The sequence below is a fragment of the Acinonyx jubatus genome, chromosome C1, assembly GCF_027475565.1.
Source record: "Acinonyx jubatus isolate Ajub_Pintada_27869175 chromosome C1, VMU_Ajub_asm_v1.0, whole genome shotgun sequence".
Lineage (NCBI taxonomy): Eukaryota > Metazoa > Chordata > Mammalia > Carnivora > Felidae > Acinonyx > Acinonyx jubatus.
Genome location: NC_069381.1, coordinates 204,408,391 through 204,421,468, shown reverse-complemented (window position 1 = coordinate 204,421,468; position 13,078 = coordinate 204,408,391). Strand labels below are relative to the sequence as shown.

At 37.8% G+C, this 13,078-nt stretch overlaps 1 protein-coding gene across 5 annotated transcripts in view; it reads left to right on the top strand.

Annotated features, from left to right (window-relative positions):
- The window catches only part of CUL3 (cullin 3), a 94,814-nt gene that overhangs the window by 70,325 nt on the left and 11,411 nt on the right, over positions 1 to 13,078 (top strand). For all 5 annotated transcript variants that reach the window (XM_027049262.2, XM_027049270.2, XM_053215864.1 and 2 more), the window contains 7 exons: positions 945 to 1,090; positions 2,075 to 2,251; positions 3,446 to 3,616; positions 4,253 to 4,360; positions 7,914 to 8,038; positions 8,494 to 8,590; positions 10,068 to 10,202. In XM_027049262.2, the coding sequence (XP_026905063.1) occupies positions 945 to 1,090; positions 2,075 to 2,251; positions 3,446 to 3,616; positions 4,253 to 4,360; positions 7,914 to 8,038; positions 8,494 to 8,590; positions 10,068 to 10,202 (959 nt within the window). The remainder of the gene's footprint in view (positions 1 to 944; positions 1,091 to 2,074; positions 2,252 to 3,445; positions 3,617 to 4,252; positions 4,361 to 7,913; positions 8,039 to 8,493; positions 8,591 to 10,067; positions 10,203 to 13,078) is intronic.

The window sequence follows — 13,078 nt, the reverse complement described above, 5'->3', positions numbered from 1 at the left end:
GGGGAGGGGCAGAGAGAGAGGGAGACACAGAATCCGAAGCAGGCTCCAGGCTCTGAGCTGTCAGCACTGAGCCTGATGTGGGGCTTGAACTCAATAGCCGTGAGATCATGACCTGAGCCAAAGTTGGGCACTTAACCAAGACTGAGCGACCCAGGTGCCCCTACCTCCACATTTTGATCTTGTGAAAAATGATATACAAAATGGACAGAGTCCAGAACTTTCATTCTAAATAAAAACAATATAGTGAGATACCAAGTTTTAAAATACAAGTATTGGCCTAGGACATCCCCTGGAAAATGTTAGGGATTGTTTTGAGGAAAATATTAAGGAATAGGAACATATAAAACTATAAATATCATAAATATCATATACACTTTACCATGGTGTGTAATGAAATAAATCCTAGTATAGTTTATTTTACTTTATTTTGTTTTATTTTATCATGTTACTGTTTGAACTTTGAGATAGACATACCTAAAAATATCTGTAAGACTTTTCATTGGTTCTTATTATGTTGACTACTAATTAATCCATAAAGTTATCCTTAAAGTTATCCTTTTGATAGACATTTCATAGTATATGATTGGGTTCTAGATTAGAATTGTATAGGAACTCAAAATTACAGTTTTCTTTTTTTTGTGGCTTTCTTATTACACTGTATAGGCATATTCCACGTAAACTGAAATTTGCTGAGACATCTTATTAATGCTCTCAAAGCATCTTATCTGAAAGCTGTATTTCATAAATTGCAGTAATAACCATTAGCCAGCCTATTTTTTTTTCCCTTTTGCCTATTTTGCTGGATGTTTTCTAGTAATTTTTCTCATGGTCAGCGAGTAGTAGTGATAAGCTTCTTTAAGTTTCACAAATCAGAATGAACAGAGATTCACATTTTTTCCCTTAATCTTTAATGTAGCCGATTTTTATGTTCTTTCTGATTGCAGACCTCGCTTGCATGTACAAGTTATTTAGTCGCGTGCCAAATGGCTTGAAAACAATGTGTGAGTGTATGAGTTCCTATTTGAGGGAGCAGGGTAAAGCCCTTGTTTCTGAGGAAGGAGAAGGAAAGAATCCTGTTGACTATATCCAGGTGAGTGAATACAGCAGAATCTCTGTATGTTTGTAGTAACTTGACACCTGCTAATAGAAAGGTCACTTTTACTGGTGCGCCTGGGTGGCTCAGTTGTTTGAGCGTCTGACTTCGGCTCAGGTCATGATCTCACAATCCAGGAGTTCAAGCCCCGTGTCGGGCTCTGTGCTGACAGCTCAGAGCCTGGAGCCTGCTTCGGATTCTGTGTCTCCCTCTCTCTCTGCCCGTCCCCTGCTCATGCTCTGTCTTTCTGTCAAAAAAATAAATAAATATTAAAAAAAAATTGAAAAAGAAAGGTCACTTTTACTAAGCTGTATGTATCACGTGTTTTTTTTACCTTCATCGTCCCAGTGGAAAAGTATGTCTACTTCTCCTAAATAGTTTAGAATTTTGCAAAGTGTGTATATTTATATCTGGGAACCGAACTCAGCGGCTGCTTTTCATTTATTAATTAACCTGCTTGTTGAAGATCTTATTTACAGGGTCTCAAGAATGAAAGTTACTACTTTTTCCTATGCTTCAGTGTTCACACTCCGGGTATTAGAAAAAATAACTTCTCAATTAAATCCTTTTTGTTCTAAAATTGTTTTCTTTTAAGCAATACTGTGAATAAATTATGCCTCAGGTTTTTCATGTTTCAGTATAAATAACCAGCTTTTTTGTGTGCGTTTTTAAAGCTGATTTTCTTGGGCTGTATCCATTCAGTCAGGACAGGGAAGGATGAGGAGAAGCAGTGCAGAAGCTCTTAGACGTCTTTGGTAGAGTGATACGTGAATAGCAAACAGGCTGCTCCCTCATGGCTGACATTTTGAATACAGGCTTAGATCTAGGCTTCAAAATAATAATATGGAACCTGTAAGTTTAGCACTGAGCGCACACATTTGTAGCCCGCAAACTTAAGGCACACATACCTGATCGTATGTGTCTTGTTTATAGAAAAAAATTATTATGATGTATCCTGATTTCTTTGTTTTTATTTGGAAGGGCTTATTGGATCTGAAGAGTAGGTTTGATCGCTTCCTCCAGGAATCGTTCAATAATGACCGGCTCTTTAAACAAACTATTGCGGGTGACTTTGAGTATTTTCTCAACCTCAACTCCAGGTCCCCTGAATACCTCTCATTATTTATTGATGATAAGCTGAAAAAGGGAGTCAAAGGGGTAAGTATGAATGCATTTGTAAACACATGAAATTTTATTTCTAGATTTAAAATTGTATACAAAATTAGGAACTACAAAATAGAAAATTAGGGAATTCTGTAGACATAAAATTAAGCCTAGCCCTTTGCTGTGCTTAAATGTGTGCTGTGATCTTTGGAAAGGATTGCTTAAGGTATTTGAAATGGTCCAAAGTCCTTCGACATTTCACTTAATGTATAATTTATACCAAAACCAAGGAACTACACAGTCACAGTTGTTAAACAGTCTGTATAGACTATGAGGGTTAGATATGCTGTAGAGATGAGAGGCGACTAGAAGACCGCACTATTCATAGCTTGGGATGTTGCTGTTGTCACCTTGTCCTGGGTGTTGTGTATCCAACAACTCTTGGATGCCTAGAATTTGAGGAGTAGATTAGAATAGCTATCAGAAAGTAGTTTGAGAGCCTTTATTATATATCAGGCTTATTATATTATATATAATTATATATGCTTATTATATTAAGCATATTGTTGTCACCCATATGTTGGTCTTTTTAACTTCTTCTTAGAATTTGTGAGGCAAAAGGGAAAAGCAATAAATGCAGGTTTTCCAAGCAGCTATAACAGAAGAACAGACAAGAGGAAGATCACAATAGGAAAGAGCATTTCGTCTTCCATATTTTTTAAATATATGCTTAATTGGCTATAATAGCATCTTACCCTTACTTAAAAGATGAGGGCAGGGGCCTTTTTAGTTTTTGAGCTACAGCCAATTATTCTTACCCTTCTGCTTGCACAATTGAGATTTTGAATGAGCTTGCATCAAAATACCTGTCTTTTGCCCACATAAATCTCTGCCTAAATACTATGGAAAAGCATTGTAATATTCTTTTTTGTGATTAGAATTTCATTTCATTTGTTCTCAGTCATCCTTTACTGCAGCCATTATCACCTCATTGCTGCATTCAGTGGTAGCCCTCTAGGGAGGGGAAAGAACTCTGCCCTGGCCCCTGAACTGTGCTACACTAGATGAGGATTTAAGAATGGGGCTGCTCTGAAGGAGGAGGCACATTCTCCAGCTGGGTCCCTCCTTCTGACATCTCTCAACCAGCCTACATTTGTTATCAGTCTTATAACTGCAGATGAACTGTGGTGCGATTTTTGTAGAACTAAAATTTATAATTACTAAATTGTCTTTTAATTGATTTTGCAGCTAACAGAACAGGAAGTAGAAACAATATTGGATAAGGCAATGGTCCTTTTTAGGTTTATGCAAGAAAAAGATGTATTTGAACGTTATTATAAACAACACTTGGCAAGGAGACTTCTCACAAATAAAAGTGTTTCTGATGACTCTGAAAAAAATATGATATCTAAGTTAAAGGTAAGGTGTATATATAAACTGGAATGATGTGCACCTAACTAATGTTTGTTATGTGATTGAACGCCAACATGCAGTTAGAAAATGTTTAGTTGATGTAAAATATTTCTATAAATTAAAAAAGCTAGATGTTTTACAGCAGATTGCACTTAGATTTGCTTAGGTTCTGAGACATTCAGAGTTTGCTGAAATTTCTCTTGGTGTGGCAGGATACATTCATGGAGATTTGGGGGAGGATTAGTGCAAGGGAAGTACTAAGAAGAGTATCACTGTGTAGTTTCATTTTCACAAAGTGCGGTTCATAGACCACCTGTACTCATATCGCCTGGGGTGCCTGTTAAAAACGTAGAGTACTGGTCCCTACCTTTGATGAGGTGTATTGGAATCTCCGAAAGAGTCTGGGAGCCTGCATTTTATTCGTGGGTTATTCTTAAATACACTGTTCTTAAATCCGCTAAAGTTGGGTGCCCACAGGCATAGAGCAACTATTGGAAAGGTTTAGAAAGGATGTCAGTAACGTGGAAGAATTTCTTTGTACGTTCGCTCATAGAAAACTCCATGGTTAATTTATTTCTTTGCACATTTGCTGATAGAAACACCCATGGTTTATTTGTGCATATTTGTGTTTTTCTTCCACAGACTGAATGCGGATGTCAGTTCACATCAAAACTGGAAGGAATGTTTCGGGATATGAGCATCTCAAACACAACTATGGATGAATTCAGGCAGCATCTACAGGCAACTGGGGTAAGATTCTCCATTAATTTCTACTTGTATGTGTGTATCTGTGTGAAGTCTTTTGTAATGGGCATTTTCATCCATGTATCAGGTAACTGCTGGTGTCATTTCTTCAAATGTTGTTAGTGGCAACATTTGTATTGTCTGTGCATACTTTAAAGATCATTTTCTGCCATATAAGCATTCTTTTAACTATTACTGTTAAAGTAGGTTTTTCTTTCTCTTCTAAAATTTAGTTTATCCTCTCTCCTTGAAGGAGTGTTCTGAAACTTTGATAGAATGATTTCACTGTCGTGACCATTACAGATTGTGGAAAGAATATGGGGCCTGGGCAAACTTGCTGAGTTTTACACTCTTCCTCTCACCTTACCCCCAGGATTGTGCTATCTTAGAATCGTTGCCTGACCTTCCTATACCTCAGTATTCTCAACCATAAGATCAGCATAAAGGGAGTCTGACATTCTCAGAGCCCCTAGGGAACGATCAAGAGTATAAAAATGCTGACATTAATGTGTTGTAAATGTGGTTTTGTGTTGTGCCTCCTGGAAGACAGTAAAGCTGCAGCTTTAAACCGCTTTGGAGTCTGATGGGGTTTTTGTGAGGGTTTAATGAAGTTCAGAATTTTCTTTTTATTCTCTTCTCTCCTCTCCCCTCCCCTCCCCTTCCCTCCCCTCCCCTCTGTTTTTCAGCTTCACCTTAAACTTTCTGTTTAGAGAACTCCACAGGTTTTCCCTTTTTTCTCGAGTGACCTTATACAACTTCGTAATTCAGACCTATGACAGCCGGGGCACCTGGGTGGCTCAGTCGGTTAATTGTCCGGCTTCAGCTCAGGTCATGTTCTCATGGTTCGTGAGTTCCAGCCCCGCATTGGGCTCTGTGCTGACAGCTCAGAGCCTGGAGCCTGTTTCAGATTCTGTGTCTCACTCTCTCAAAATTAAATAAACATTAAAAAAAGACCTAACAGCCATTTAAAAAATTTGGAGGTCATTCCCTCTGACATTTAGATATGAGACTCTCACTTCTGTTGGTCATCACAAGCCAAATTATGTGAAAATACCTAATTCTATAGAAGTGGACATTTATATATATTAAGGCATTCTGACTTAGAGGGACTTCTGGTCTCTCCCCATTATATATAGTTGTAGGATTTGCCTCAAAGTTGATTGTGGAGAAGGGTTGAGAGTAGGAAAGATACAAGTCTGTGACAAATAGAAATTTGGTTGGGCAGGAACTGAATAATATGATTATCCTAGGTAGTTTTTTTCTTTTTTAGATCATTTAGAGATTTATACTTAATTCTGATACACTAATATATTTTCATGAGATATAATTATTTTTCCTGTTTATTTTTTTTCTTCCACTAATCTTACACATATATTTTTTTAAACGTTTGCTTATTTTTGAGAGAGAGTTTGTTTATTTTTGAGTAGGGGGCGGGCAGAGGGGAAGAGAGAGAATCTTAAGCAGGCTTCATGCCTAGCGCAGAGCCCAGCGTAGGGCTCGATCCCACAATTCTGGGATCAATACCTGACCCAAAATCAGGAGTCAGATGCTCAACAGCCTGAGCCACTCAGGCACTTCTCTTGTGTTTCTTTTTTAAAAACTGAGAGAGGGGCAGGAAAAACAGACTTGCTATTATATTTCTATTTGTTTGTATCAGCAGGTTGTATCCTAACTCGATAACCGTTTCTGTTACTTCAGTCTCAGTACACTTGCCCTTGTCATGTACTGCCTTTGAATATACGGTGAATGTCTTCAAAATATTACTTACTAAGACAGCTAGGAAGAAGAGATGCAGACCACTAAAGGAATATTTCTTTGAGGTTCTTCCTTTTTTTCCCCTCACTTAATGAATAATTCATTAAGTGCCTTCTATGCCAAGCACTGTTCTGGGCACTGGGTATACAGCAGAGAATGGAACAGACAAAATTCCCTCCCAGGATGGAACTTACATTCTAATCTGGGTCACAGATGAGAACGAGATAAACAAGCACATAGCACCTTAGCAGGTGACAGGTAATAGAGAGGAAATCTGTCGTGGCAGAGTGGTCAGGGAAGGCCTCCTTTAAAAAATTACATTCTGAGGAAAGATTTGAAAATTAGCAAGATGTATGGGTATGTGGGAGAAGGGATTGAACCAAGTTGTGGCGCCATTACTACCACTTGGAAATGTACCGCTGCCACTGCCCACCTCTGTTCGTCATCTAAGAGTCTCCTGTGGTCATCTCTCCTGTGCATTGTCTAAGATTATTAGCTTCAGCTGCTTGAGTAGTTCTTCAGGAGATCTGAGTGGGGCATACTTCTTGATATTTATGAAATTTATCTCCTTAAAAAAAAAATCTGTATCACTGAGGCGCCTGGGTGGCTCAGTCGGTTAGGCGTCTGACTTCTGCTCAGGTCACGATCTCACAGTCCGTGGGTTCGAGCCCCACGTCGGGCTCTGTGCTGACAGCTCAGAGCCTGGAGCCTCCTTCAGATTCTGTTTCTCCCTCTCTCTCTGCCCCTCCCCTGCTCACGCTCTGTCTCTCTCTCAAAAAAATAAAGACAAAAAAAAAAAAATCTGAATCACTAATCATCCAGGTTAGATAAATATGGAATAATGGTTTAAAACAAGTTGTGAATATCAATAACAATATTTCATCTGCGCTTAAGAGTTCCTGTTGGGGCCCCTGAGTGGCTCAGTCAGTCAAGCGTCCGACTCTTGGTTTCTGCTCAGGTCATGATCTCGCAGTTTGTGAGTTTGGGCCCTGCATCAGGCTCCGTGTTGACAGTATGGAGCCTGCTGGGGATTCTCTCTCTCCCTCTGTCTCTGCCCCTCCCCCGTACTCGCTCTCGCTCTCACACGTGCGCGCTCTCTCTCTCTCTCTCTCAAAATAAATAGAAACTTTAAAAGGTACTGTTAATGTGCTTTCTTGTTTTCTTAGAAATGTGTTGATAAAGAAGAAAATACCTCACTGTGACAGTAATACTAGCATCTATTTTGTAGAGATAGTTACCCATTTCACAGTATTTGTGGAGCGCACTTTGTAGAACTGGATCTGCAGCGCCTTCTGCAGAGGCTGTTAAAATAAGAACTACGTGTGAAAACATGAAAGTTTTGATTAACGTAGTGGAAATGTGAATGAGATACTAGAAATAGGTTGTGTGTTAAGATGGTAAAAATATTTAAAAGCTGAGATGAAAAGTGGATACCCTTAAGATGAAAGATTTAGAATTTTCTCTAAAGTGATACTTCATGACACCTTGACGTTGTATCTAAAAAGACATAACGGCCAAAACTTTATACTTCTCAGTGATACCGTTAACACTTTTGTTTATATAGTAAGAATTCTCTCTTGGTCATTATTTTAAAGCCAGCATCTTAAGCAATCATTGCAAATATTTGCCAGGATAATTAAAATTTGGAAAACACTGATGGATCTAGCCTTTAAGAAGTTAAGTCTTATTTGCTAGATATTGGACAAGGAGCGAACTACTTGGATAACTCTAACACAGTGTCTGTATGGAACGGAAAACAAATCCTAGTTAATTTGTGGGGGACATCTTGTTATCTTTTACACAGGTATCTTTAGGTGGTGTTGATCTCACAGTCCGGGTGCTCACAACAGGATATTGGCCCACTCAGTCAGCCACACCAAAGTGCAACATCCCACCAGCACCAAGACATGCTTTTGAGATATTCAGAAGGTAAACATAGATCAAACTTTGTATTTGTAAGTACACGTAATTGTCCAAAGTTGAAATAAACTTGAGCATTAGTGGTGTTCCTGATTGAGGATGACTGTACTTCATGTTTTACCTAATGTTCAAAAGGCGAATGTATTCTTCATGCTTTGTAATGTGTGAGAATGAGTCGTGTAAACTCTTTTCAAAGGGCCAGTTTACTAATGTCTTCATCCTTAGTGTATTTTGTATTGTGGACGTCTGCCCATGGGTTAGAACAAACGGATTGTTGGGTTACTGTGGAGAAAAGTGGTCTTAGGGACAGTAGCAGCTGATCTGCAGGCCAGGGGCAAAGTGTACTAATAGCAATTAATACTGCCCTTACACATAGACACTTGTTAAGGGTTATTATCCTGTAGTTTATAATTTCAAATATGTAAGTTACATGACTCTCTCAAACCTGGTTTGATTTGCTAAAGGTTTTACTTAGCCAAACACAGTGGTCGACAGCTCACGCTCCAGCATCATATGGGTTCTGCAGATCTCAATGCCACCTTTTACGGACCAGTTAAAAAGGTAACTATTGACAGTTGGAACATACTTAACATTAAGTAACTGGAAATTAGTTTATGGAATTGATTTCTGATTTTTGTTGACCTGGGTAATTTATGTATTCCTCTTATTTTCCTACCTGTTTGAAATATTCACAAGGGGAAACTGGCTTTAACTTCCTTCCTTCTGTTCTTTATTGGACACTATGAAGACTCGGTAGCCTTCCTTCAGGAATATATAATAATATAATTATGCATTTTATGTATAAGATTAGATTTGAGACAGTATTGCATAAGCTAATAAAAGCTTATTTAAGAGCATACAAAGCTGTTAGTCCCTTTTCAGAATTCTCACATCTCCTATAATCTTTGTTTCCAGTAAATCAAAACCAGGAAAATTAACATGGCATTTGTGAGATGTACAAAATACTACCAAAGTATTTACTTTAAAAATTAGCAAGGCACTAAGTGAATTGCTTTTGTTTAAAAAACGTAATAGCTTTTTTACATCCAACGTTGTGAAGTTTAGACTAATAACTTGCTTGCATTGCTTGGGTATCATTCAAATCAAAGTCATTTGCCTTCAAATAAGAAAGTAATAAATAATAAATCTTTTAGAAAAACATTAAAAGAAAAATACCTGAACTGTCATCTAGGCAGCAAATAACAGTTTTATTCCGTATTTTAAGAATAGTCCTAATGGTTTTATATAAGTTACTCTAACTCCCCCCCCCCACTTTTTTTAAATATTGTTAATGTCTACACCTGTTCTAATTTTTATGCTTAAATGAAATGGAAAATATTCTTTACAGTTCATGTTTGACACTATTAAATATTTGAGCGTAAGTAGTAAGGTTATGGATACTAACGAACTCAGCTTTTAATTATTGCTTGCTTTTGTTTTAAAGGAGAGGGTTTTTTCCTAAATAATCATGTTTTCTTTTGAAGTTGGGTTAAATAGATAGTGGGTTTTAAAAAACAATTCGCATGTTAATTGCTGAAGGCTTAACTTTCTACTTTGTACTTAAATCATAGAGCAGAAACAGGCTTAAGGATGGCAGAGATTTTTTCCCTCATCCTGTGCTGTTATTTGATCTTAGACCACACAGAAAGAAACCCCTATTACTTTTGGTAGGAGTATGATGACAGTGTTGTCTTTTAAGTCTTTTATTCCATCCTGAACTGTTAAAAAAATTTTAGCTATCACTATAAGGAATTGTTGACTCATTACTTGCTCAGATATATTAAAATGTTCATAATGGGAAAAAAAAAAAGGACAGTCCTAAATAATGAATGTGCGTGTGTGTGTGCGCGTGTGTGCGCATACGTACATATACACGTACCTGTTTTTTTTTAAGTTCTGTTTCCTTTTTATGTAGGAATAAGGTAGTTTTATTATGGGATATTACAGTTGGATATTACAGTGCTTATCTTTCAAACATACTGTTAAAGTTACCACGAGATAATTCTATCTTGTTTGTATTTTTTAAAAAATGAAACAGGAAGATGGGTCCGAAGTTGGTGTTGGAGGGGCCCAAGTAACTGGCTCTAATACACGGAAGCACATACTGCAGGTCTCCACTTTCCAGATGACCATTTTAATGCTCTTTAACAATAGAGAAAAATACACGTTTGAGGTATGTGTCGCTTATATAAATTTTAAGCAATTGTATTGTTTCTGATTCTCCCCGGTTACCAGGGGTCTTTATTTGAATAACCTTTAAAGTTATTATCATTTGAGTATTATTTTTATTAAGTAACCTTTGAGTACCATTAGAGAAAACAACGTAACATTGGGCGATGGAACTATCTGACCATCACATACTTATTGGCTCACATTTCATTTCATTTTTTTAAAAACCAGCTTTATTGTAGCATGAGTGTTACATGATAAAACATACCCCATCTAAGTGCATAATTTTAGGAGTTTTAACAGATCTGTGAACTTGTATAAGTGCCATCACAATCACGATCTAGAATATTACCCCCTAAATGTGTATACTCCTTTGCAGTGTGTTCCAGCTCACTGTCCCAACGTTGCCAGTGATCTGCTGTGTATCAGTATAGATGAGTTTCGCCTTGCTAAAATTTCCTGTAAATGGGATCATAGAATATGTGTTGTGCTTGTCCATCACATATTTTTGAGTCATCCATGTTGGTGTGTGTATGGTTTCAGTAGTTCGTTCCTTTTTATTGCTGAATGATATTCTATTATACGGATTTACTACGTTTTCTTTAGCCACTTAACCTAGCGATGGGCATTTGAGTCATTCTCAGATTTAGGCTGCTAGGAAGAGAAAGATGGGTTGAACTTTTTAAGAGACGGCCAAACGATGTCCCAAAGTGTTGTGCTCTTTCACATTCCTGCCAGCAGTGTAGGAGAGTTCCAGTTGCCCCATATCGTCTACAGAATTTAATACTTTTAAATTGTAGCTGTTTTATTTGGCGTGTAACTGTATGTGACTGTGGATTTAACTTGCCTTGCCTTGATGGCAATCAAGACACAGAGAATCCTCCTGGGTGTGTTCCTGGGCCACTTACATGTCTTGTTTGGTGAAGCGCCTCTTCCTGTCTTTATTGGGTTGTTTGGAAAGCTTTTTACAAATTTTGGATACAAATCCTTTGTCAGATCTGCGTGGTATGAATATTTTCTCACACTGTCACTTGCCTTTTCATTTTCCTTAAATGATATTTTTTGAAGAGCAGTAGCTTTTAATATTGAAAAAGTCCAGTTGCCACTTTCCTTTTATGGTTCATGCCTTTTGATATCCTGTCTAAGAAATGTTAGAATTTACTTACAAAAAATAAAGTAAAAATTAAGAATTATTTCCCCCCACACACAGATATTCAGTTGTTCATTCCATTGTTCTTTGTCCAAAGCATTGTTCTTTTCCCTTTGAATTACCTGGCACCTTTACGAAAAAAATCAATTGACCATATATGTGTAGGTCTGTTTCTGCACTCTGAGCAATCAAATCTGATCGCTTTCTATGTCTAGTGCTAGTTTTACACTATCTTGGTAGTGTCAAATTTCTTTTTTATACCCATCTTTTTTTTTTCTTTCCTCCACCAAGACCTTTGATTACGTTAAATGCAATTAGTCTTTTCCCATGCCTTTAATAGGTACGTTGAGTGGAAATAAAGATCATGTGATTCTTCCTAACTTTTTTTTAAATGTTTGTTTATTTTTGAGAGAGAGACAGAGTATGAGAGGGGTGGGGTAGACGGTGAGAGGAAGACACAGAATCTGAAGCAGCCTCCAGGCTCTGAACTGTCAGCACAGAGCCTGATGCGGGGCTTGAATTCAGTAGCCGTGAGATCATGACCTGAGCTGAAGTCGGACACTTAACCGATTGAGCCAACCACGTGCCCCAAGATCATGTGATTCTTAAGTGTAAATTTAAGATAAAAGCTGTAAAATTATTGCCATATTTATTCTTAATTGAAAGCTAATTTTCAGATACCGTGAACATAGAAATAAGTTCAGTTGAAATTTAGGGCAGAATTGTAGATATTTTGGACAGAGAGAGAAAGCTTAAGAAGGCTCCACGCCCAGTGTCCCAGCACTGAGCCTGACACAGGGGTCAGTCGCGTGAGCGTGGGACCATGACCCGAGCCAAAATCAAGAGTCAGGTGAGCCACCCAGGCACCCCTGTAGGCCTATTTTATACCTACCTTCATGCTTGCATTTAAGAGATTATTGTTTTTATGGGATACACCTAAAGGAAATGCTTTGAAACCCAAGTGTTGTAGGTCTGGTGGCTAAGTCAAGAGGTCTTGGTCTTCTCTATTTCCAGGTGTGTCTTACCTAGGGGAGTAACGTCAACTGTCCAGCGCAAGTTACATATGATTTAGTCCCAAGGATATTAATTAAGCAAGTATTGAGTACCTTGCTCAAGTTGTAAGCCTTTTCAAACAGAGGTGGAATTAAATGATCTCTAACAGCTTGACTGTTTTAATCTGCAGCTACCATGGGTAATATATTTTAAGCAAAATAAACTGCTGATAAATGCTAATTAATGTTGGTTTTCAGTCGTACTTTATAAAGAGCTGGTGAAAATAATGAGACAAAAACATAAACTCATTTTCTAAAGCCATTATTAGAATTGCTAGTAATTTTAGTGGTTCAGGCTTACTCTTCTCTTTCCCATCCGACTTGGGATCACTGATACTAATGAGCATCATTAAGTAGAGGGTAAAATTAGGCAGAAAATTCCTCTAATATTTCAAATGTTAGCTAAGTAACAAACCAGCTGCCTGAGCATAAATGGCATATGTAGAATGCCATTCCTGTGGCTCCAAAGCCTTCTGGCTGCTTGCATCTTGAACAGGGGGCATTGTGAGAAGGCACTTGAAGTTTCTACTCACACCGTATGTTGCATTCTAGTCTGCTGTGTAAGCGTTATTAGCCGGCTCTTTTACACAACTCACCTCCACAAATTAGAGAGGATAGTTGAAAGTAATACTTTAAAAGGAGGCTGATTTTTTAACTCTGAGTACTCTTTATAAGTTC